The sequence below is a fragment of the Fusarium fujikuroi genome, chromosome FFUJ_chr03 (genome assembly GCF_900079805.1).
Source record: "Fusarium fujikuroi IMI 58289 draft genome, chromosome FFUJ_chr03".
Classification (NCBI taxonomy): domain Eukaryota; kingdom Fungi; phylum Ascomycota; class Sordariomycetes; order Hypocreales; family Nectriaceae; genus Fusarium; species Fusarium fujikuroi.
The window spans coordinates 4,050,713-4,075,772 of record NC_036624.1 but is presented as its reverse complement, the minus strand read 5'-3'; the positions used below and the strand labels follow the sequence as shown (position 1 = coordinate 4,075,772).

The following is a 25,060-nucleotide window of genomic DNA, read 5'->3' as shown; positions in this document are numbered from 1 at the left end:
TCTTTTCTTTATAGCGCATAGGAACACAGCATGTGAGTTGGGTGAGGCTGAGTTAGGTTGCCTAAGATATCAATTGAATCTTCATCGCTCCCGGTTCTGCATCATGCAAGTGATGAGACGAGGTTCATGCATATTTTTGCATGAGATCGAGCTCTGATATGCACCAAGATTAAAGACAATCCCTTCCGTTGATGGCCGCATTTGGGCCGGAATCTGTCAAGCAGTCCCTCCCTAGCGAGCGGGAACGATTGCCCCTGAGACTTCGGGTTGCATGGGCGCTACAGCGGCCCCCTCTCATAGCGGGTTTCGGAGACAGACACACCTGGGGACGGTCATGAACCAATCAGGTCGCAGAAGCGCCATGTGAAATTTCCACTGCAGCTAGCAGACATGATCCCATCCCAGTCGAGCGACCCATTATCAACTTCCCACCAGCACCACATCTCAAGGCTACGTTAGGCTCTTGGGAGATAGCAGAAGGCAGTCTATAACACCTGCTGCAACCTTGTGCGTAGGATTGCATTGTGTATTTTCCTGCTCGCGCTTACTGTGTGTGTTATCCATCAGAGCCAAGGGCCCACGCTGCGCCGTCTTTCTTCTAAAACACCCACCCCCTTCCGTGTCATGTCCCAAAGGCCCCAGAGCCATGTCCGACGAAGTCTCCCAATTTCTCGAGCAGGTCGAGCGCCTGCGTGGTCAACAGATCGAAGAAGACGAAACGAGAGCTCGTGAGCTTGAAGAATACTTGGCTGCCAAGCGAGAAAGACAAGCCCGTCGTGAAGGTAAGAAAATAACCAAAAAAACAAAGAAAGAAAAGAAAAGAAAAGAAAAGAAAAGAGAGAGGGAGCTTGGGCGTCCATTGTTGCTTGCAGCTTGACTCCCACCCGAGAGGCTTTGTTCTTGCATTGATGGCGTTCCCTCTTGCAATTTCCAGGGCAACATCCTCCGTCGTACACCCGTTGTTTACTTTCCCTTGTTGTATGCTTATTTTACTGGCTTACTCGCGGGTTGGTCTTGGCTTTGGGATGCATTGATGCTGAAATCACATAATCACCGATGGTGTCCTCTTGCTAACCACAATCACCACTGACAGAACGTGCACGATCAATCTCACCACAAAAGTCCTCCCCTGCAAACACTCCCTCGCCACGTTCGAGTCGTCGTAGCGTTCATTTATCCGAGGCATTGAGGCTCGACTCCCCCGGTGTGTCCAAGGACGACGCTGCCTCGCCATCATCTGAGCCTGAAGCAAAGCCCGAAGCTCCAATGGATGTCAGCTCCTCTCCAACCAAGGAGAACGAGTCTCCTGTTGATGTCGATACCAAGCCCGCGACTACACCCACCCGTTACTCTACATTATCATGGCAGCGGCGACCTAACTCCCGCAGCGGCTCTGCACGCCCGTTGAGCATGCTCGCAACCCAAAATGCGACCCAGCGGTCGTTCATTGGGTCGCAGGAGTCTTCCCCAGCTCCAGCTTCAGCCACTGAGCAGACTTTCTCGAAGGACCAGATTGCTAATGCCCTTGGATCCAAAGACCCTTCATGGTTTCGCCAGACAGCCGACCGTGGGGCTAACTCAGCTGCTTATCGAAAGAACCAAGTCGAGGATACTGATCGGTTGGACATGGCTTCTGTCAAGGCGCAATTACCAGGCATGACAGCCGCGCAACCGAAGCCTAGCCCACCTGCTGAGGAACCCATCAAGGAGACTGCTAAGGAACCTGCTACTCCTACTAAGATGAGGTTGGCAAGTCCTCCAACGCTGAATCCTCCAGCCTTTGACGCCGGTGAGGACAAGTCTGTGGGAGACCGCTTCGGAAGCATGCCAGGGCGTGTATCTCCTACTCGATCCAACTCGCGATCCAATTCGCCCACCAAGGGTATGGGCGGATTTGTCCAGAGTGCCATGATGAAGAGATCAGATAGTGTTAAGCGATGGAGCGTTACGAGCCCTCCTGGTCTGAACCGCGCCAATTCGATCCAGTCGAACCAAGGGGGCGGTCTGTCTGTAAATGCGCGACCTCAGAGCAAGGGACGCCCTGAATCAACAACTCCAAGCTCGAGCCGGCCAACGTCTCGACATGGAGAGTCTGATAACGAGGTTACACCAAAAGCCCCTACAATTGACACTGCCATGGAGGGAGCACCAATTCCTACCAGCCCTTCCAAGACTATGGATCCTCGAAGGTGGAGCCCTACTAAGTCAAGTTGGCTTGAGAGTGCTTTGAATAAGCCACCCGAGTCACCCAAGACTCACCACAAATCGAGTTCATCCCAGCCAGCTTGGATGGCAGAGCTGAACAAGAACAAGGGAGGTGTTCCCGGCGCTGAAGGAACCACACGGCCTCGCCCAGGGTCTATTTCTCATAAGCACCAAGTTAGTATCGGAGGACTTATGAGGTCTACGCCTATGGGAACTGCTACAAAGACCAATACTACTGGCCTTGGTGGCATCTACTCTCCTCCACCTGGTGGTAACCGGCCCTACAACCACGGTGCCAGTTTGAGCATTTCTAAGAGTACCCCTAAGCTCGAGCCTGGAAATCCGACTGAGGATAAGGCTGCCAAGGTTGAGGCTGAACCTGTTCCTGATCCCGAGCCAGTCCCGGACCCTGAACTCACCGAAGAGGAGAAGAAGGCGTCGGGGCCTGCCAAGGATGAGCCGGTCATAAGCCCCAGAGAAGTAAAACCCTTTGCGCCTGTGCCTAAACCTAAGCCCGAGACACCCCCAAAGAAGGACTTCCGCAGTTCCTTGAGGCATCGGCCAACAGGGTCAGAAGCGCCAAAGGCCCAAGAACCTGAGTTCAAGAACGTCTTTGGCACTCTTCGCAGAACCAAGACACAGAACTACGTGGCTCCTGATGAACTGAAAGATAACATTCTTAAGGGCAAAGCTTCCCTCAGCCAGACAGGTGGTCCAAAGAAGACAGAGAGAGTGGATGAATTTAAGGAGGCTATTCTGAAGAAGAAGGATGACTTTAAGAAAGCTCAGGTCGAGGGTAAGGGTATTTCACGGAGCAACACTCCCACGAACGATTCACCACTACCAGAGGGCCTTGCCAGAAGGGCTGAGATGGCAAAGAGAAAGTCTATGGCTGAACTGAAGTCACCACCTACACCGAGTAAGCCAAGTTCGCCCAAGCCGACACCAGGCCCCAAGAGGATACCCAGCCAGACCCTTTCTTCGCCCAAGCCCGCTCCTGAATCCGCCCCAGAACCCGCTGACGAGGGTCTAAAGCGAGTAGTTACCGAATCTAGCGCGAAATCGGAGGAACCGCGGGCCTTGCCAGGCCTGCACAAGGAAACGAGCTCACCTGCTAGACTACAGGGACGTGTAGGAGGTAAGCTCGCTGGACGGTTCAACCCAGCCCTTGCCGGCATGCTTGCACGAGGACCGCCACCCATGGCCGCTAACGGGGGAAAGACCTCAGATGAGGCTGATTCAAAGGGAGCTTCCTCCGAAACAGTTACAGAACCTTCTGCTCCGGGCCCGCAGCTGACACATATGACTAAGGGTCGAGCACGAGGTCCCAGAAGAAAGGCCCCGACTTCAGCTGCCCCTAAAGCAGTCTCTGCAGCACCAGCAGCTGAAGCAAAACCTATTCAAGAAAAGCCCAAGCCTGCTGCACCGAAACCCATTGAACCTGTCACGGAGAAGCTAGCGGAACAGACACCGTCTGCCCGGAAGGTGGAGGAGTCAACCACTGCCCCCCTTTCTATTCAACAGCAAGTTGCTGCCAAAGCTGCCATACGAGGAAAGCCTACACCCACAAAGCCCACGCCTATCAAGCCTCAAGAGGATGAACCTCGACGATTCCAGAATCGTGATGAGCAGACATCCTCATTCTCTTCCAGACAGACTCCCAAGAGTGAATTCCTTCCAAGTGATTATCCCTCACCATTAAGGATCCAGAAGACCGGTGACGCCGCTTCACAGCCTGGCTCACCTAAGAAACTTGACAACAACCGCATGTCTCGATTCATGGATCGCCCATCATCAAACGGTACGCCAGAACCTGCGAAGGAGCCAATCCGCTTGACACATCAGCGAACAGGCTCTCGGTCTCCTGTTAAGATGTTCCAAAGGTCACTTCCTGAGCCTGAGCCCTCGTCCCCAACAAAAGTTGATAGTGACCCCGTTGTCTCTGTAAAGAACGCGAGGGCCATGTTTGGCGGTGCTGCTCAACCCCCACCTTTGGCAGCAAAGCCCTCGTGGGATAGAACAGAAGCCTCAGGAGCACAGACACCACCAAGAGCTTCTCCTCGCCCCCTTCCTGACCTCGGACGATCTTCTCCTCTACAAATCAACAAGACTCCATCTCGAGCGGCCACCCGTCCCTTGCCAACGCCCCCTTCTAAGGAACCACAGACTCCTCAAGCCCCGCAGACCCCCAAGCCTCAACAAACAGCTTCAGCCGCACCACCAAAGACCCCAAGCCAGGGCAATGATGTTGCTAGTCTATTGACAGACTTCTTTGGGCCAAAGCCTTCAAGGTCTGAGTACAAGGTAGATGCCGCAGAGCTTCTTGCAAACCGACCACCAACAGGCCCTCTGAAGATCCAGAGTCTCAGCTTCCAGGTGTTCCAAATATCCGCAGAGGGCAAGAAGACACCTGTTTCGGCTCACAACGAGCGCACATTGTTTGAGAGAGAGATGTACATTGCTCCCCACAGCTTCACAAACGAGGCTGGCTGGAAGCGCCTAGAGATCTATTTCTGGGTTGGTGACCAGGTTCCTGAGTCGGCTGCTGACGATGCCCTTCTTTTCGTCCAGAAAGAAGCCAAGGCGTTGGGCGGTAAGCTTGTCAAGATGCAGCAAGGCAAGGAGACAACGGAATTCTTGCAAGCTCTTGGTGGAGTTGTTTTGATTAGACGTGGCTCAAGCAACAAGTACGACTCACTGGCACCCAACATGCTCTGCGGCCGGCGCTATCAGGGCCAGGTCGCTTTCGATGAGTGTGATTTCAGCCCATCGAGTCTCTGCGCAGGATTCGTCTATGTTCTCACCAGTCAGGGTAAGGCCTATATCTGGAAGGGGCGAGGATGCGATGTAACAGAGCTGAGTGCGGCGAAGCTTATCGCCATTGAGCTTACACTCACTGGAGAATTGATCGAAGCGGACGATGGCGATGAGTCTGAGTCGTTTTGGAAACTTTTTGAGAGCGGATCAAAGCCTCACTCGGCCGATCATTGGAGGCTCAAGCCCAACTATGCCAAGTACTGCAGCAGACTCTTCTGCTCGGATGCAGACACACGGCAACAGGTATGTTGATTCACATTGGCTCAAGCTGTCGGCGTACTAATAAGCACCAGGTTTTTGAGATCGCTCCCTTCAACCAGCATGACCTTTCTCCTGAGCACATATATGTTCTTGACGCATTTTTTGAGATGTATATCATTGTTGGCGCCCGTGCTCAATCGCAATACTCGTCTTTCCGCAACGCTCTCGACTTTGCTCAAGAATATGCCATCCTTGCCGCGGGCATGGAGGACCGTCCTTTTGTACCCATCTCAACAGTCGTATTAGAAGGTATTCCTCGGGATCTGAAGCGTATCTTCCGTTTCTGGCGAGATGACTTGAGCCCTACAGCAACACATACTAGCTCGGCTGCCATGGGAACACCAAGACGGGGCCGGAGTCTGAGGGTCGTATCACTGACGCAAGCACTGCAGGCGCTTAGAGAGTAAGCCTGTTTATACAAAAGCTGGGCTTCATCGATTTCTTGTGTGGTTTTTAGTGTAGCGACATTTCTTTGTAATTGGTTGGCCTTGGAGCATGGCGGAATATAAGGGCAGGTCAGGTCTGGCGATCTTGGAGTTGAATCTCGTTTCTGATCCTCCGGTTTTGGCGTGCAGATGATGATAGACGATACCGAATGAAACACGAAAAGTGTACAACTTACATACAGATCTGTATGTGTGTGAATTCTCGTGACGCTTCGGGGGAGTGATCGGCATCCGCATAAGTAACGTATATACGTCTATTCATTCCGTCATGCGACTAAATCCCGAAAACATCTTGTGAGCCCGCCTCATGAACCTAGGTAAAACAAACAAGCGCAAATCCGCCAGCAAGCAAGCTCCAGTAACGAAAAACAGAAACAGTAAACAAAAACATTCGAGCTGAGCTCACGCCCGTAAACCTAACGAGCACAAGCCACCTCATGCATGCGTCTATGGGGGTATCAAAAGGCTGCCTCAAGTCTTTGCATCCGACGTGACTCCCCGTATGGCAAACTCCTTATCCCTATCCTACCCAGTCTTCCTCCTCCTTTTCAATGATTTCCTTTTGTTTGATGAGATGCGCTTAGTGCGCCGAGCCATTTGTATCGATGGCTGAGCTCTTGCCAGTTGTTGAGTCAAGCGAAGCAGGGACAGCCATGGGATGGCCGCGGGCCTTTGCTGTGAGAGTGACGAGTTCGTTGAGCATGAGTTCCCGTGTCGTGCGGGTAAGCTCGTCAACGTCTGCTGCGGTCAAGTTCTTGGTGGGAATGGGCTTGAGAACTGTATACAGTTAGATACTTGGGGCAGGTGAACATAGGGTTTATACGCACCCTTGACGGGGATCTTTCCAGATTTGAAGGTGAGAGTCTTGGGGTGCATGATATGACTGTAGTTCGCGACAACGCAGGGAACAATGGGCACGCCGGCCTGGACAGCAAGGTGGAAAGCACCCTTCTTGAAAGGCAACAGCATGGGCTCCTTGGCGTAACTTCGAGTACCCTCGGGGAACATGTAGACGCTCTGTCGCTTGGACTGAATCTCGCTGGCAGCGCCCTTCATGGCCTCGCGGGCATCCTTGCTGTTCTTGCGATCGATGAAAATGGAACCGCTCAGCGACATGAACCAGCCGAGGAAAGGCACCTTCTTCAGCGAAGCCTTAGCCGTAACACTGCAGTACTTGGGGAACACGATTCCGAGCATGAGAACATCGAGTTCAGTCTGGTGATTTCCGATAAAGATAGCCGGGCGCGTAGTGCCGAGGACATTATCGGGGTCCTCGACGACGAACTCGACGCCAGTGGTGTAGCGCATAACATGGTGAAAGCAGCGGCCGACAGCCCATTGCGCGATCTGCTGCTTTCCGACGATGGTGAGGAAGATGGAGGCGAGGACTCCGTAGGCTGCGACGGCGAGGAGAGAGATGTAGGAGGCGAGGCCGCGGGCGGCGAAGGCGGCTTTTGGAACGACGAGGGACATGGCGTAGAAGAAGATTGTTAGGGCGGCGTAGCCGAGGAGGAAGTAGAGGAGGATGTTGGAGATGGACATGATGGGCGACGGCGGATTCTGCTTGAGGAGGTAATGAGACAAAGTGAGACAGACACCAGTCAGTAGAGGAGAAGTAGAGTTTATAGGTAGGTTAAAGACTACGGGTAGGTCAGCTGGGTTATGGATATTTGGTGGAATGTACTGTATGGGTATGGGCTTGGGTTTGGTTTGGTTTGGTTTGGCGGGGGTTGGTTTGTTGAGTGGATTCGATAAAAGTGTCAATTCTAGAGATGGATGGCGGGGTCTTTTTTTTTTCTGTCTCTTCTTCTTTCTCTTTCCATGCCTTGGACTAAACACTGAATAGATTTACAGTATTGATCTATATAGAGGATGAGGGATTAATGTACAGATATAGGTAATCAGATCGATCACATTCACTCCTACAGAGGCACCTGAGTTGTTAATTAGGTAGTTCCATGGGTGCTCTTCAACAGCCGTTGACACGGGACGGGAACGTCTTTGATTGGGAGGTTGTCATTGGTTGGGTGATGTCACAGGCACCTAGGTACAGGGTGTTCGTTTTTATGGCTTGTGAAAGTCGGCACCGAGGATGGCATGGATCAATGCCTGACTCAGCGGTTTGTATGGGTGTTGACTAACTTATATCCGGCTGGGACCATAATAGTTGGGGATACCTGAGTACTTATCTATATCTATAACTCACACCATGCAAAGAGTTACATGATATGATGAAAACACTAGATCTAAATATCTTATGATGATGAAAGATGAACTCCGTGGACTCTCAGGGCCCCGAGTCCTCCTACGCTCCGAGATCATGTTCTATACCGCTTGGGGTGATACCGTTGAGCATAAGAACAAGTTGGTTGTTGCTCTCATTCAATTCAGCATCATTTCAATGCTGCATCACTGCCTTTACAATATCTCTCCTTTAGAAGAGCCCCCATTTTGGGTGTCTCCCTAAGTACTCTGAAGTATTCTAATATTTGGCGTACTTGATACAATTGAACTACACGGAGCAATATGTCAGCTCTATGTAGAGTATGTGGCAGCCTAGAACAGCCAGACTTGTTCATTCGAATACTTGTTCCACAGTCAATGGCCAGGTATCAACACCCCTCGGTTTCAAGCGGTCACTCTAACAATGCAAAATAGATCCATTATATAAAGTCACAAAACAGCTGTCTTGGCTTTGATCACAGGATTGTCCGACCACACCCTTCTTCTTGGCTCCCTTGCGTGTAGTACAGTACCATCTGAGTCTTGAGACACAAAACTGACAGAAAACGCTTTCTTTCTATAGTAGTATGCGTCCTGTCGAGGTAAAGTCTTACACTACCTCAAGGTATATCATCTTAAACATGCATAGCATTGCCATTCATGCCTGTATCACGTGGGCCCCATCGGATACTCTACCGGGTTGCGATAGCTACCTGGAGCTAAGGTAGGGTAGCGAGCTAGGTAGTTCAGGTAGGTAGGCACCTAATGTAACCCGCTGTAAGCCAGACCCAAACTCAACTCCACCACGATCTATCATCGCCATTCATTCTCTCGTTCTCCTTGGATTCTTTCATCCCATTGCAGCAATCGCTGGCTTCTGATTTCTGCCCCGGTTACTGCATTTCAGCCCCGTTCAAGCCGTAGCAATCTCTGGCTCGACTTTCGAAACTCGCTTCAATCCGCTTGTCACTTGCTTGCTTGCTCGCTCGCCTATCTCCTCTCTTGACTCTGTTCTCCCCTCTTAAACTCAATTTAAGCGCAGTCCGCCTGCGCCTTTGCAAGCATCCAGCCAGGCATATGATGCGCGCATCTCGATAGTCAATCGCCATGGCTTCCTCCCGCCGAGGACAACCGTCTCTTTCCGTCCGCATGCCTTCGAACCAACCTCTCGATCGTCCTCCCATCGATGCTCTCTTCCTCATCCACTTCGACGTCAAGGCCGGATATACAATCCTTTGGAAACAAAATGCTCCTGGCATCGACCTCGAAGGCCTTGTCGAATACAAATCTCTTCCTTCCGGGTTGCATACAGTCTCCGAAGATCTCATCTACTTCGTTCACGACAGCGCCCATGCTGGACTCAGCGCCTTTGTTAACATGCCCTGCGATGAGGAGGAGGCGCGGAACGCCAGAATGTTTGCCGTCGGAGTTCTAGTTCCCCTGAGTTATGGTCGTTTGGGGCGCGCTTGGAGGCATGCTGAAGGACTCAAAGAGATGGCTGCGTACGCAATCTACCCCATGTGCAATGGACTTGGCTGACGTGTTGAGCAGGAAACTGGCTGAAGATCGCAAAAACACCAGCATACTCGAGGAATATTGGGTTGCTAATCGCGAAAAGTCTGGAAATGGCAATCGTCGACTCTCAGGAGAGACTCCCGTGAGCTCTCCGTCTCTCAACTCATCACCTTTCCCCCGCAAAGCCCACAGCCGCAACCGATCAGCTTCCGACGGCGCCTCTCTAATACCGCCCGGTAACAAACTCTCACCATATCACCCTGCCTGGAGTTTGACCAGCCTTCTGGACAAGTTTGGTCCGCTCATCTTTCCCATACATCGCGCTGCTTTACTGCGGAAGCGTATTCTAATATCATGCCATGCACCAGTCCATGAAGTTTGTGATTTTGGTAAATCATATCCCTCCAGCTAGTAGCTTTTTACTAATGTTCCTAGTATATAACCTCTCTGTTCTTTCCAATATTCCCCTATCTGTCACCGATATACTTCCAGCATCAGCTTCAACGCAGCGTCTAAGACCGCTTTTCTCCATTGGTGTTCATGATATACCTTTCCTCATGGATGACTTTGAGGCGTCCAAGAGACCTCGCAATGACGAAGATGCGATAGATGACGAATCAGGCTCTGGTTGGATTGCATGCACCACTGACAGCATTCTCGCTATGAAGGACACACTCTGGGATATGCTCGTCACTTTGCCTCCCGACTACTCCTCTAATGCCACAGAGCGAGTCTGGCCCGTGGTCGAATGCCCTCGCGGACAGCCTATTAAAGCGACCCAGCGAGATCTTCGTCGTTTCACCACTCTAAAGAACGGTCTTGCCCGTCTTGCAGCTGCTAGCCAGATCCCTAGTGCTGTCCCAGAGTCTCCCGAAGAGGAGCGCTCTGCGCGTAGATTTTCTACCCAGTCAAGTCATATCGTCCGTGACCCACGAGACGACGCAGTGGAAAAGGTCGTCGAACCCCTGACATGGGCAGCTTTTGCTTACAATGGTTACATGTGGTGGGCCAGCGCTGGCGAACAATTGCGTCAGGAACAGCAAGAGGAGGCAGCTCACGATGCCTCTCTGCTCGCCGATTTTGGACCGTCTATGACTATGCCACGACCAGGTTCTCGATCGGGACAATTATCAGACTCACTTGGGTCTCTGAACGCCGCCAATCGTGCCCCTGATGGTTCTGGTGAGGCCAGATTTGAGCTTGCTATCATCGCTTATTTCCACCGTCTCACCACACAAATACTATCAGTGTTGGCTGACTTAGCTGACAGCCAAGACGAGCCATATACTGACCATGACGATGATGACGAGGGTCTGTCACAAGCTTCGGGCGAAAGAGCACCACTTCGCCCATCAGACTCTGACCCCGAACCCGACGATGCCGATGCTATCCGCGTAGATAGCCATGCTGTGGAAAGCATGGGCCTCGACGTCTGGAGCGATACCGATGCTTTGTTCATCCGTGAATTGTCAATCCTGTACTTTGGTCGTCCCGCTCGTATTGAGGGCAAGGGTGTCGAAGTCTGTGGTGTAAGAGTATGCTGAGAAGCCACCTCACTGTTCGAAAGATACGTACAAGCAAGACGAAAGCTGGTCTTGCGTCTTTGGAACCCTATATACTACGCATAGTCTATATCCCGAACGGTTATCTGAGAATCTGAAAGAAGCGATACAATAGGCGTACATAATATGTGGAAACAAGAACGTCGCCTCACGGGCACTGTTTCAAAGGGGAACGAGAATGTTAATCCGGGCGCTTGTTATATTATACGATAGTTGCTCCAATACGGGTGTTTTTGCTCACTGGAGGCTGAGATGGAAACTGGAAAAGGTGTCTTGGTGCTTGAACGAAACAAGCGGGCTGTGGAAATAATTTGAAGTTGAATGAGAAGAAGCACAACAAGAAAGAGTTATATACTGAGTGTGTGCCATAAAGTAACCCCTAAACTCCCAACTTGTTTCTCGATAGAGAAACAAATGCCCAAGCTTTAAAGTGTTTGTCATCTTCCTCCAGACTCCCTCCCTTCCCAATACATACATACACAAGGATTATATCGCTTCCGTATACACACATCATGCTCCTGAGAGGGGTTTCGCTCATGATTTAGTGATTACAGTACTTTTTTTATATCCACAGAGACTGGTAGGCCGTTATGACTCGTCCTCAGTATCGGTATTTGTTGCACTGGTGTCATCCTCTTCCTCATCTGTCCCACTCTCATCCTCAGAGTCGTCAGAATCCCTTCTGCGGGTCTTGGGAGTTTGACCAGTCTTGAGAACGTGCATCTGTCCAGCAAGGGAATCTGAAAGGTTGTTAGCAGGAACATTCAATAATTTGGTTTGCAATTGAGACTTACCCTCTTCAGGCTCACTGATCTCGTCCTCGGCTTGCATCTCGGCTGCCTTGCTTGCTTCCTCAACTACCAAGGTTACTTCCATCTTGGTATCGAAGCCAACATAGGAGTCGCAGATAACATGCAAAACAAAGGTGTAGTGACCAGCTTGAGGAGGTGCAGCGAATTGAGCCTTGAGAGTCTGCATGTTGAAAGTAGGCTTGCCTTCATCATCGATAATAGGCTGGTCGAACTTGGCGAAGTGGAAAGGGGGAACAGCCATCTTGCCTTGCTTGGAGTCGCTAAGGAAAGCGTGCCATTGAGGAGAGTGATCACGGGCATAGTAGGGGGCGTGTGTTAGAGGGGGCAGGATTGACTCCTCCTCGATAGGAATAAGCTTGCCGTCAGGGCCCTTGATAGTCTTCTTCTTGCGTCCGTTGATAGCCTCAATATCGTCCTCAGCCGGGTCAATGTCCTCGAGATCCAGCTCGTTGACAGGGGGAATGTTCTCAGTACCAGGAGGAATGAAGCGGCCCTTGATGACAAGAGAAACCAGTGACGAGGGGATAATAAAGCGCTCGCCAGTAACCTTGAAGAAGGCCCTGGATACACGGAAGAAGGGAATCTGCTTAGCGACACCAATCGCGGTCTGGTACTGCTCCTCAGTCAGGAGTCCCTTTCCAACAGCAAGCTGTCTACGCTGTGCGTCTGGTCGATCCATAAATCGGTGGACAGGCATGTGTGTCTTGGAATCACCTTCGATGGCACGAGCGATCTCGGGAGTGATGTGGGGAAGCTGGAGAAGAGGAGAGGCGTGGGGTGCAACAGCTTGGATCAGGTTCTGGCTGGTGTAGAACGAGTTGGCAATAGGACCAATGTTTCCGTAGGCGAGAGTGATGGCGTTGAAGGACTGGTTGAGGGCGCGGGCGATGGGGCCAACCTGGAATTTGGCCTTGGTCAGAGCAGGGTCGTCGAGCTCAACACGGCCGAGGTAAGCCCAGAGAAGGGCGAGGGCCTTTCGTCGAACACCGTTGTCAAGATCCTCGAGAGCCTCCTTGTCCTTGAGCGACATGCCAGAAGCAGTAGGCCCGACCTCACTTTCAGCTGTGATTCGTGACTCGATCTTGGAAAGACCAGATTCGCCCTTATCGCCCTTCAGGATGTCCTCGAACTCCTTGCCAGCGCTGAGAGCAGTGATGATGCCGCCCTCCTCGATTTCGTCGTCGTATTGTCGGAACAGGTTGTTGGCGCTCTCCATCAGGACACCTTCCTTTGACATCCTCTTGGTACCATACCACCATGATCCAACGAGCCAGGGCAGAAGAACTCCAAGAAGCATAGTGTACAGAAGAACGACATACTTGCCGTTGCCGTCGGAGACCATAAACTGAGGAAGAGCAATTCCCATGCTAAAGCTCTGCTTTCCATCGGGATGGCCATACTGGATGTAGTTGTTGCGGACGTCTTCGTCGGTGAGCGCTTGATAGGCCTTGGTGAGTTCGACGTAGAAGTTGTTGAGGGATTCAACAGTCTCGTTCTTGGCTGGGTCAGGTCGAACCTTGTCAGGGTGGAACTTGAGGGAGAGTCGCTTGTAGTGCGACTTGATTTGCTTCTCATTGAGAGACTGTAGTGATTGTGTCAGCAATGTCACTTGGGCACGATATAGTTGTCGCGAAGCTTACCTCTGAGATGCCTAGAATATCGTAGGGGTTCCAAAGCTTTGGGACAGTTCGCTGGGTCACCATGATCAGGTAGGCCATGCCAGCCATGAGGGCCCAGCCGATTATCACGAAGATAACCCGTTTGACCCTCCATTGGCTACGCTTCTGCGCTGACTTGAGCGACTCGACAGTAGCCGCATGCTCTGACTTGTAGTTGGTCTTGATCCGTGGCGCAAGCGCATCTTGGTCGCGGTTCGGGCGAAGGAGTGTATAGGTAAGGGGAACAGTGACGATGCCAGTGAGGGTCAGGATAAAGAAGGGGAAGAATTGGCCCTGTTGGTTCGAGTTAGCCGGTGTCGAAGCATAGAGACATTGCCCATTCTTACCTGCTCGTCATAAGAGTAGTCGGAACTCATCTTGACGGGTTGAAGAGAGCCCCAGGGCTACTCTCAAAGCAAGCTCGAAGGGGAAACGTAGCCCACAAGTCGAGGCGATCGATCAATCAATGTATAGAAGACGACAGAAACAAAGACACACAAAAGATAAAATAAAGAGAATGCTCTTTACAAAATCAAGAACAAGTTCTCTGCCCCAAAAGAGTGTATTTTACTGGCAGATAATATTGTGCTTGTTGGTGTGAGAATGTAAAGTTGAAGAAAAGTGCTGGTGTCGTGGAGAGTCCAACTGTCGTCTACTACTAACGAGTTACGGCCACGCAGCGCATTTCCCATGGTCGACCTTGGTTTGGAGGAGGAAGCGGGCGGGTTGACGGCTGCCGGTGATCGGATTATCTGTCACTCCCCACTTGCCGCCTGCACTGAATGGCTCCTTTGCCGTACGCGCCACCGTGTTCTCAGCACAGAGGACCCTACTGTACCTAAACAACTTTAGAAAGGACAGCCACTGTTTCTTAGTGCACTCAGCCCTGCAGTCTATCACCTTCTAGCGCCAATCCCAACTCTATTCTATTTCGAGCCCAACTAAGTACCTCCTCAGAACGGAGCAACTGAATTATATTACTTGAATAGGATCGAGACCATCTGGCCATATAATTCGACAAATGAAACGCTTGATGTATATTAAAGACGCTTATAATGATAAATGATCTACTGGTTCCTCCCAGTCCCAATCCAATTTTCAGACCCAAACCTATAAAGTAACCTTGAAGCTATGCTACAAATCTAGAGACATCCAATGCTGCTCGTATTACTCCGTATATCCACTTCCTCCCATCTTAAACGATACTCACCTCAACCGCTAACCTCCGAGTCACTCTTCTCTCCGGGCTCCTCGTAAAGAGTGTTCTCGTCGAGTGTGGTCATACCAAGACCAAGACCACTGAGATCTTCCACATCGGTCTCGTCCTCTGTAGTTGCACCATTGCCCATCTCCTCCGCCAGAATGTTTCTGATATCCTCTTCGCTGAGAATAGTTTGAATGCTACCCCGACGCACCCATGGTCTTGAATCAGACCGTCCACGTTCAACCAGTCGCTCAATCTTGAGTCTGTTCTCAATAAACTTGAGCTTGGGGAAAGCACTTTGCTTCCCTTCGTGAATCATACGGGATAGTCGATGGGGATCGGGATCTGATAGAATGCGCCAGAAGTCTGAAATCCTCGACTTTGGCCAAATCGTAATAGTACCGCTGAATTGTTGAAGCCAAAGCTGACTCCAGTCTTGACCAAGAGGCCGGGGCAACAACTCGGCGTGGCGGATAAACTTGAGCCACTTGTTCATATCCAGTTTGAGATAGTGCTCAAACGCAGACATCAGGTAGCCACCTCGCCATCCACGCCCCTTGCGATGTGTGACTGGGTGACCAACTGAGCCTCGAGAAGAGAAAAAGAAAAGATTGATGTGTGGGTTGACTTGGCTGACAATTGTAAAGTTGACGTTGAAGTGTGTGTTCAAGGCCTTGATGGGAATATCTGTCCGCAAACTGCCATCCTTCCACTTGTGGCCAAAAGAGTACGGCTCTAGCGAACCGTCTCGAGTCTTCATCATGAGGACGACAGGGTTGATAATTCCGGGTACAGCGGCCGATGCCAACACCGCCGACCAGATAACACAATCGGGGCTTGTGAGGTAGTTGCAAAGAATCGTCGGCGAATGGGGGTCAGCTGGCACACAGGTAACATTGAGAATGCGACCTGTTCGTTCATAAGCTTCTCGGAATGTCAGAGAGCCATGTGTCCACCAGCCGCATCGTCGCGCCCAGTCAACCGAGTCAAAACGAGCTCCAGTCTTCCACCATCGAGGAATCCAGACTGTAAATGGTTCGCGGCAGGCGTTGATCCGCTCTGAAAGCGCTGGCACAAGAAGTTGCTTCAGCTCATCATTCGTTCGAGTGGCCACCAAAGCAGCTACTAGAGCACCACCACTGGTACCTGTAATGACATCTGGTAGCAGATCCGCATCGAGCAAAGCTCGGACAACACCAATGTGATAGTAGGCAAAGGCTGCACCTCCCGAGAGACAGAGAGCTGTTCTTCCGTAGTTCGCGTAGACGTGCTTGAACAGAACTCGCTTCTGTTCCATCTCAAGTTGTTTGGTGTTTATAAGAAATTTGATGCACTTCTCCTCTGCTTCAGGTTAGAATCTTGGAGTGTCTAGCTGGGGTATTAGGAACTCACCTTCATCGAGGAAATTTTGTACCAGATTCTTGGTTCCATAGTACGTTTGGCTGTACAACCTTGCGTTCTCAACGCCAACAAAGTTATTCTTGACGCAAGCTTCGATCAAGGTCTTCAGCTCATCCACCGCTTTAACTCCATCACCCTTCTCGCCCTTGCTTTCTTGCTCTTCAGCGCGCAGTCTTGTCTTCTTCATCTGCTCCCAAACTCTTCGAACGGTCTTGGAATCGTAGTATGCGAAATCGTTCTCTTCCCTCCATGTTTGTCGGCCAAGGTAGTTGTCGAGCTCCTTTGCAGCGCTTACCCAATCGTCATACTTCGACGCATTTCGCAAATTTCTTCGAAGTCTTTCTCGCTGGCCGCGCCATGTGAAGAAATGCTCGTACACCCAGATGTATAGTCTTGTCGAGAGATATGCAACGACAAGTCCACCCAGCCACGCAAACACGAAGAAAAGCAGAGGCCATTTTGAAAGTTGGTATAGATATCCCTCTCGAGTCTCATCCTTGGTGCGGGTCCCTAGAAGACCTTCAACAGCCCCCTTTCCACCCCTGCGCTTTCTCTTGCTTCGCCTCGAACCACGCCGACGGCTATAGATCTTTTCGTTGACGGGCGCCCAATCGTTCTGCGCCGTGATAAAAGTCCCTTGACTGGGTGTCGGCGGAACAGGAAGATCTCCAGAAGCAGCGTCCGCCGCGGCGACGACAGCAGCTACATCATCCGCAAGGCCAGATTCGACCTGCGAAGGCCTCTTTGTCACACTGAACGAACTCGGGCTGCGTGGCGACCGAGCACCGTTTTCGTCGGCTGGACTCTGAATCGGATCAGGAGCCTGGAGCGCCTTCTCAAAGGCTTCCAAGTCTTGCGCATCGACGAATTCAGTGTCGACATCAGGAAGAAGGGAGGGATCGAAAGATTCCGGTGGAAATCCATAGACTGGATCGCGAGGCAGTAGTGAGGAATACGACGAGGACGACATTGCGATCGATTTTATGCTGTAATCTCTAACCCATTGCTGATAGGAGAGAGAAATAAGTCGGATTTCTTGGAATCGTGAGATGTTACAGCGGGTTGAGGGAGAAATTGATTACTATGATGCGAAGCTCTGTTGGGTTGCCTTGTGACGATTCTAGTAACATGACGTAGATTCGTTGGGGAAACTGTACAGAGGTACATTTCCCGGGGATCCATACCAGTCCGTCTTGGCGAACCGAGGCCTCTATCGAACACCTGGTACCACCACCTACAGCGATTAGGATGAGCCTACGAGCGCTAATCATGAGATGTAAACGCATAATCTCTCTCTAATTCTTGCCACCTTCTCTTTTAGCTACGATTAAACTAGTTACATCACGCATCATGATATGTATTCCGATGATGCCTACCTAGGCACAATAATGTCGTTCATGAGCACAGCCACCCCTTGTAAAACACCCTAGCACTTAATACCAGGGGTCTGATTTTTCCATCTTCAGGAGCATTCCCGATATGAGGCTCAGCTCGATTTTGTAGCAAGTAAATATAGTAGAATTGCAGGACCAATGTTCGCCTAAGGGAGAATTCTGAGTCTCATAACACTGGAAATCACTTGTCCTTTCTACCTCTCCCCAAAAGGACTTGACGTAAGGTATACCTCTCTAGCTCACTGCCTCACTTCTTTCAATCTCATCCCGTCTTCCCCACTCCTCTCTATACGTACTGCGACAACCAGCGTATACCTTCGCCGTAGCCTTGTCGCATAACCACTGAGCACATGAAGAGCTCAATAGGTCGGATACCCTCGAGAGGGACCTTGCCCTTGCCGGTTGTCTGGTAAAGGCCGAGCTGGTGTCGCATCTCGTCCTCAGAGATAGCATCAGGGTGGTCGATCTTGTTGCCGAGAATGACGAAGGGAACCTTGGAGAGCTCCTCCATGGAGAGGAGGGCGTCGAGCTCGGCCTTGGCCTCACCGAATCGCTCGTGGTCCTTGGCATCAACAAGGAAGACAACGCCGTTGACCTCGGGGAAGTAGTCGCGCCAGATACGTCGGGCTATAAAAGTTGTTAGATATACTTGCGGAGTTGAAGGTGTGGTGATTGGCATACCCTGCTGGTGACCGCCGAGATCGAAGGTGGTGAATCGAACGTTGCCAATGGCAAGCTCCTCGGATGCTGTGATGTCTCAGTATAACGCCTTGTCGATGCTTTCACAGAGGATCTTACTGGGGTGAAGAGTGGGCTGGAGGATAGCGACACGGTCGTTCTGTAAATCCATCGTTAGTCGTCATATATCTCCAAAACCGCCACCGCTGGTAACAAGTATCCGAGCTGACAACCATCCATCCAACAATCCAACCGCATTGTGTCGACGTACCTTCAGCATGTGAAGCAGAGTAGTCTTTCCGGCATTGTCGAGACCCAAGAAGAGCAGCTTTGCGTGCTTGTTGAGCAGTCCCAAGGAGGACAGCACATCATAGACTATACGCAGCACGTGTCAGCCCATTCAAGTTACCAGTTGTTTAATCGTAACCGGTTACATACACCAGTTGACAATCCACATGTTGTGTGAGTATTAAAGGTGAGTATTAGGCTGAAAATAAAAGGTTGTGGTGTTATTATCTTGCACTGGAGAAAAGGAGTCGTCGTTATCGTTGGCGTCGTGGAAAGTAGCTGCTGGTGGATTGTTAGGAGGCGTTGCATTGAACCAAAAGCTGGCAAGAAAGGGACGCCGAAATGGTGCCTGAATTTCAAGGCACGTATATCATCGTGCATGTCACGCCGTACAGTTCCGTCCCTCGATACCGAGCTGCAGGTCAGCTGGCACAAACAAGAACAGTGGCTAAAATTTGTATATTTAGGTACGCATAAGAATATTCTATGCTTACTTGTCCTTTACTACAGGAGTATTCGCAGTTCCATTGCCAAATTGTGGTGTCTCGAGGACTCACTTACACCAAAGTGACCAGCTAGTGACATCCCCGATGGTCAACGAGACTTAATCACACTTACCAACATCTTTGACTAACTGCGTGTAGTCTTATTCATCCAGTTATTTTATGTCACGGGAAGCGACCGTTAATATATGGCAGAGAATCATTGTCGTGATTGATATTCCGCTAAATGCATTTATGTCATGATAGCCTCTCATCCAACGCCGAGCATGTACCCCAGTAATACCAAATGCTGTATCGGGTATCCAAGCAGTTCAAAATAAGCTCCTTTCCGCCAGTAGCGAGCGTTGTCCGGCCGCTTTATGCAGTATGACAAAGAAAAAGTAGAAAAAATATGTACAGGAAATCTCGAACATTGCGAGCATCCGGGGGTCCATTACCAGTATATACAGTAAAGCAATCTCGGAGACCTAGCCGAGAAGGTGTAAGAAAGGACATTTGAGTCATCAAGTTAAATCGTGTAAGATGCATCATCTTCGTCGTAACGTGTCTCGCAGTCTAAATCGAAAGCATCCATGTTCTCTTGCAAGGACAGTCAAGCATGCTTAGATGGAAAGGACATAGTTGGTCTGGTCCTTCTTGCCAGCCATGAGAAGGCCGAGTTCCCTCATGCGTTCCGTGCCGCGACCGGGAACAGGCTTGCGCTCGGGGATCTGGCCTCGTCGAGCGCGGTTGCAGTACTTTTGGTGGAACTTCTCTTTGCGTCGCTGACGCTTACTCTCCAGACCCTTGACAATATCGATAGCACCACGAATGTGGGTATCGTTGTCGTATTTGACCTTGTGTCGGGCCTGCTTTCGCTGGTGGCACATTGCACCGCCACGAGGAAGAGACTTGGTGTGAGTGAGCCCAGGGCGACCAGCCAGGTTGAAGTTGACTTGGCCGCAGCGAGGAGATCCAAGAGGGGTGGTGATGGGCTTCCGCATAGGAGCTGGGGACTTGGCCTTTCGAGGGGATTGACGGTCAAACAAAGGCTTGGGTGATCGGCCTCGGACCTTGGGTGGGGGTGAGTGATGACGCTTTGGGGGAGGAGAGCGGAATCGCTTAGGAGATGCATGCTCGCTCTTGCGACGGCGACGAGGGCGGTCACGCTCCTGATGAAGGTCCTCCATTTTGCCCTGGAAGAACTCATCATCCTCATCACTCGAGTGGTGAACAGGGTTGAAGATCTCACCCTCGTTTTCCTCCTCAGGCTCAGAGGCAGGGAAACTGGGGTCGATGTCCTGAGGAATAACGCGAAGCTTTTCATTTCGTCGAGCTGCGAGGCAAGAAAGGTAGGCTTCCTCGAGAGGACGGTCCTCATCCAGTGTACCGCAGACAAAGTCAGTGCTATCAGGAAGATCAGGAGCCTCCTCAGCATATCTGACGCGCTTTGAGCGACGGTTGGCACGCTCTTTGTCTACGGTAGTGATAGAAGAGTCAGACTGTAACTCGTGAAGAGAAGGGCGGCGCATGAGAGTAGCACCCGATCCGATATGAACCACAGACTTGGCTCCAGGGGTCCAGAGACGCATGTCATCGTCCTCATCATCCTCATCAGAGTCAGCGAAGCCGGTCTCTTCATCGGTGTGATAGCCGTCAGAGTCGTCATCGTCCTCCTCGTCCTCCTCGTCCTCCTCATCATCCTCGTCGAGCTCAACATCGAGTTCGTCATCCTCATCTTCATCCCCGTCCTCATCATCCTCGTCGTCAACGTCAGCATCCTCCTCATCCTCAAGTTCGTCTTCTTCTTCTTGGGCCTCTTCCTCTGCCTCGGTAGCCAGACGTCGAATGTTGTTCTCCTTGGTCAGAGTGTCATTGATTGTCAGTTTGGTTGCAACAGCATTGCTATCACGTCGGATCCAATCGTCCTCTCGAGTGATACCACTAGCAAACTCGTGGAACTGTGAACTGTCCGTGACAAGGTCAGAGGAATCGGCACGGAGAAATCGAGGACGCGACATGGAGTGTCGACGAGGTGTGACCTGGCGGGGTGCAGCAAACGCCAGTGCTGACATTCGCTTGGGGGTTGAAGGAGATTCGGCCTTTGGTGTTGCGTCCTTCTTAGCGCAGTTCTCGGTATACCGGGGAGGAGTGTTCTGGGTCGAAGCGGGTCGAGCTGGGCATGCAAACTTGATGCACGACTTGCGAGGAGCTTCCTGAGCAGAAGGCGCCTTGGCCATAGGTTGGGATCGAGGGGGTTGTTCCTGGACCACGGGCTTGGCAACGCATGCAAACTGAATACTTCGCTTGCGAGGCTCCTCAGTCTTGCCTTGCTGTAACCTGACAGCAGCACCTAGCAAAGAAACATGTGTAGGCTCGGCAGCACGTCCATCGTGCAAGCGTAGCATGGCCATTTCAGGAAGAGGAGGGCTTGGTGTGTTCGGTCTCGAAGGACTAGTAAAACCAGTATCGCTCGTGAGATCGGCAGTCGAAGCGAGGCTGATGTTGCTAACAAGGGAGCGGCGTCGCTGGGTGTTGGCCATGGGTCGTGAGATAGTCTGGGGAGTGTAGAGGTCGTCGTCTGAGTTTCCATTGATAGCCTTGGTCAACAGAGAGGACTTTTCAGTAGGAGGTCGAATGGTAGTTCGCTGGAAATCGTTGGCAGTAAACTGCTGTTTTTTAAGGGTTATCTCAGGCGGTTCGTCGGCCTCCTCGAGCTCTTCTGAACCGTGAGCCACCCATAGGGTGTCTGGGTTATTGGTAGTCATGTTGGTCGTCATATTGGTCGATAGAGTGTGGGATTTGATCAGGAGATTAGGATAATGGTTGTTGAGGTAGTCGAGAAGGTGTGTAGTTGTATGTGTCGTATAGTAGTTGAGGTGCAAGACGTTGCAGTTGTGTTATTGCCTTGGCAATAGCAGCGTCGAAGGAGGCGGTTAAAAGTGTCCCTGAGGACAGTAGTGCTATAACAGCAAGACAAACATCGTCAACTGGAATAGTTTAGAGTAGGTTGTTGGTTGGGGTGGTTGCTTTGTGCGTGAGGGTGCTTTGATATGGGTCGATGGCAGAAGTGAGATGCAATGCAGGGCCGGGCCGGACTGGGCTTTTGAGTAGAAGCTAGAAGAGGAGTAGAAAAGGCGGCTGATTCCCAAGTTGCAGGATTTCCCCAATCTCAATTCAGGGTGGCGTCTGTGCTGTGTTGTGTAGGTGGGTGTATGGATTGTTGTGGGTGTGTGAGTGTATGAGAGCCGCTGTTCTGTTTATTGCGCGTGGAGACTGCTGCATATGACGTTCTCCGAGGGCGGGCACGAGTACGGCACCGTTTTGTAGTGTAACTCTATGTACAGCACAGTACAGTACAGATCAAGGTCTGAGACAAAGTTGCTCGACAGGGACAAGGGGGGGAGGGATAATGGGTGTACGGATGCTTCGTAGATTGTTTTAGAAGAAACAACTAAAAACACTGAACGGAACAGAACAAAACAAAACAAAGAAAGGGCTGGAGAAGGGCGAGGCAATTATTTGAGGCAGTGAGAAAAAGAGAGAGACGAGGGTGGCCTCGGGTCCCGTCTTTTTGATTTATTAATAAGGTAAGCCTTGTTAATCGGCGCGAAGCAACGAGAACGGAAAGAAAAATTGCAGGTGGAAATGAACGAAAATTGACGGGAATACCTGACGCTCCAAGGAAGACGCCAGCGAAAAAAAGGTACCGGCCGACTCTGGGCGGAGGTCACTTTCAGGTTGGGGCCAACGACGACAAGGAACGGGATGAAATTTAGGGGGGGCCGTTCCCTGAGATACCCTAAATTAAGAGGACGATGGGCGATTTGCCGTGCCAGGAGCGGGTAAAAAATGGAGTCCTGTTGCCAGTGCCAAAGAAATTTTATTAGCACGGGTCAGAAGCAGAGGAACTGACTGGCCTGACTGACTGGCTTGTTACATCTCACAGGGCGCCATGTACTAAGGGCTCAGGGCAGGGCTTCAGGTAATACGCTATCACCAATTGGTGCTGAGGTGTGAGTGGACATGACTGACTTAGTGACTGATTGACTGACTTGAAATGACTGACTGATGGAAGCCAAGTTTCGAGTAAGCCCCAGCCTTAGCCGCCTGAGGAAGATGAATTCCTGGTTCACGGCATATTTTTGCGCCCTTTTTTCGCGTCCTCCTGGGCTAGGCTTTTCGACGCCTAGATCGATCCATGGCTTTTCCCCCCTTGTTGTGCACCTCGAGGTAATAGATCAGGGTGCCAAAATAAACTGGTCTAGAAACCTGGTAGAAATATTAAGCTTACCCAAGTCCTTTTTGTCACTTAGGACAAAGGTACTGATTGCTAGTAGCTTTTTTTGTCTCCCCCAGCCGCGAAAAAGAAAAAAGGAAAAAATCATGCCCTGTAAATGTCTTGCTCCGCTGCTGACGCTCCGAATCGAGTCCGCTTTTCCACGGCGCCGAGAAACAGAGCAGCCGTATAGGATACATTCCGATTCAAAATTACAGATCCAATGTTGAGGCGAGCATTTACGCATTCCGAGGTCCCAATTTCGGTACGCAGACCGCTCTCAACTCGTTCAGCCCAGTGCATTTCTCCCTTTTCTCTACAGCACGTACGTAGGGAGGTAGACACATCCCTCCGAGGCCACAGTCAGATTTTGTCCAGTCAGGGTCTTCTCAATTGACCAGTGGCGCCTGTCAGCGACGCCCAAACTGAGATAGAGCGTAGATCCACGTTGTTCTATAACCGAAAACAGGTCGCCCTGATCTACTGTGTGTCACACCGTCCTGACTCTGTTCTGACTCTGAGAGGCCTGAGGGTTGTCGGGCAGTTTCAGGGTCACGACTCGCTGCTTCGTATACCGTGTGAAGATGACCAAGGGCGCTACTTGCACTGCCCTCCTCCAAGCCTCATGCTCGCATAATCATCCGCAAATACGGTGCAGCACATTAAAGTTCTGCCTCTTCTTTTCCAGAAGCAAACCGCCACTGAATTCTTGACCGTTGATTCATCATCCACCCTCGGCAGGCCCACAATGGAATCGTCGCTTGTGAACCTTCCCACCAGTTACGAAGCGTGGTTTTGGTCGTACTAAGCAAACACCATCCGCTTTCATATTCGAGGCGGTGTATCTGTAAATCGCAGCACAGCATTAGCTGTTGATGTTGATGTTGATGTTGCTGTCGTGTCGTATTGGTCATTTGATGGCTTGTGACTGACAATCAGTCACTTTGCCAACCAAATCCTCAGATGATAGACAATGACTTGACACACAACTTGCTTGTTTCAGTACGCAGTCACCCCGCGCAAGGGACCATTAGCCTATGCAAGAAGGGTTGATGCGCAAGATGCGCAAGATGCGCCACAGGCCGCTTTGTTGATCTTTTAGTTTGGTTGGAGGTTTGGTCTGTTACAGGCGTCGACAAAGCCTCGTCTGGTCTATCTCACGCCCTTTGTCAGTGTAACCATGCACAATGCACAAAGAACAGCAACACGAGTTGACGTGCCCTTCATCGCCTACTTTCTTTGCCTTCTCAATCAGGCTTTGTTGCACTGAGTATTGCACGTTTCTACTCTTGGCTAACCCCAAACCCGTGGGGGTACAGGCCACAGAGCACAGCAGAGCACAGCAGAGCAACAACTGATCCAGACCTGATGCTCGCCTCGTCGCTCTTCAACTTCCCCACAATCACCTGTTCCGTTCATGGCAGACTGCCTTTCTACTGGTGCCATTTCCGCACTCGCAAGCTAAGCTGCCGTCTGCGTCTTCGTCTGCGATCTACCCTTGCTTCAGGGACGCACGCAGTAGCCGTCCTGGGTGTCATGTTGTCTCTCCAATCTGCATCAACAGCAACCCCTTCGTCCATCCACCAATTGAACCCTTCTCTTACAACCAGGCTCGTGAGCTCTCCCACGTCTGGCCCACTTGCATACAGAAATGCATGCAATGCAAGCCAGAAATCCCCCGATGACGACAATTTGGCATGGGCATGGATAGACATCGACATGGACATGGACGTGTCTTACTGTTAGCTAGCCTATCTAGCCTATCCATGTGCCCGCAGAATCAATGGACGCATGAAATCCGAGTCAAGAATCCTTTCAGATCCTCAGAGATCATC

The 25,060-nt window shown here is 51.0% G+C and overlaps 7 protein-coding genes; 2 read left to right on the top strand and 5 right to left on the bottom strand.

The window, feature by feature from the left end:
- Window positions 1-646: 646 nt before the first annotated feature.
- On the top strand, window positions 647-5,690 carry FFUJ_03348 (uncharacterized protein; the record flags this gene model as incomplete). XM_023575186.1 has 3 exons in its annotated part: window positions 647-782; window positions 1,094-5,265; window positions 5,316-5,690. 3 exons carry the CDS (start codon window positions 647-649, stop codon window positions 5,688-5,690), a joined length of 4,683 nt encoding a protein of 1,560 aa, XP_023428409.1.
- Window positions 5,691-6,309: 619 nt separating this feature from the next.
- On the bottom strand, window positions 6,310-7,271 carry FFUJ_03347 (related to sn2-acylglyceride fatty acyltransferase; the record flags this gene model as incomplete). XM_023575185.1 has 2 exons in its annotated part: window positions 6,310-6,506; window positions 6,557-7,271. 2 exons carry the CDS (start codon window positions 7,269-7,271, stop codon window positions 6,310-6,312), a joined length of 912 nt encoding a protein of 303 aa, XP_023428408.1.
- Window positions 7,272-9,059: 1,788 nt separating this feature from the next.
- Window positions 9,060-11,011, top strand: FFUJ_03346 (uncharacterized protein; the record flags this gene model as incomplete). XM_023575183.1 has 4 exons in its annotated part: window positions 9,060-9,454; window positions 9,504-9,856; window positions 9,903-10,611; window positions 10,660-11,011. The coding sequence occupies 4 exons, from the start codon at window positions 9,060-9,062 to the stop codon at window positions 11,009-11,011; spliced, it is 1,809 nt and encodes a 602-aa protein (XP_023428407.1).
- Window positions 11,012-11,617: 606 nt separating this feature from the next.
- Window positions 11,618-13,876, bottom strand: FFUJ_03345 (related to translocation protein SEC63; the record flags this gene model as incomplete). XM_023575182.1 has 4 exons in its annotated part: window positions 11,618-11,769; window positions 11,824-13,423; window positions 13,482-13,793; window positions 13,847-13,876. The coding sequence occupies 4 exons, from the start codon at window positions 13,874-13,876 to the stop codon at window positions 11,618-11,620; spliced, it is 2,094 nt and encodes a 697-aa protein (XP_023428406.1).
- An 834-nt stretch (window positions 13,877-14,710) lies between these two features.
- Window positions 14,711-17,074, bottom strand: FFUJ_03344 (probable lipase 5; the record flags this gene model as incomplete). XM_023575181.1 has 2 exons in its annotated part: window positions 14,711-16,044; window positions 16,096-17,074. 2 exons carry the CDS (start codon window positions 17,072-17,074, stop codon window positions 14,711-14,713), a joined length of 2,313 nt encoding a protein of 770 aa, XP_023428405.1.
- Window positions 17,075-17,784: 710 nt separating this feature from the next.
- FFUJ_03343 (probable GTP-binding protein SAR1) lies at window positions 17,785-18,633 on the bottom strand (the record flags this gene model as incomplete). XM_023575180.1 has 5 exons in its annotated part: window positions 17,785-18,125; window positions 18,180-18,245; window positions 18,297-18,336; window positions 18,448-18,551; window positions 18,615-18,633. 5 exons carry the CDS (start codon window positions 18,631-18,633, stop codon window positions 17,785-17,787), a joined length of 570 nt encoding a protein of 189 aa, XP_023428404.1.
- A 936-nt stretch (window positions 18,634-19,569) lies between these two features.
- On the bottom strand, window positions 19,570-21,726 carry FFUJ_03342 (uncharacterized protein; the record flags this gene model as incomplete). Its single annotated transcript, XM_023575179.1, has 1 exon — window positions 19,570-21,726. The coding sequence occupies one exon, from the start codon at window positions 21,724-21,726 to the stop codon at window positions 19,570-19,572; it is 2,157 nt and encodes a 718-aa protein (XP_023428403.1).
- Window positions 21,727-25,060: the final 3,334 nt, after the last annotated feature.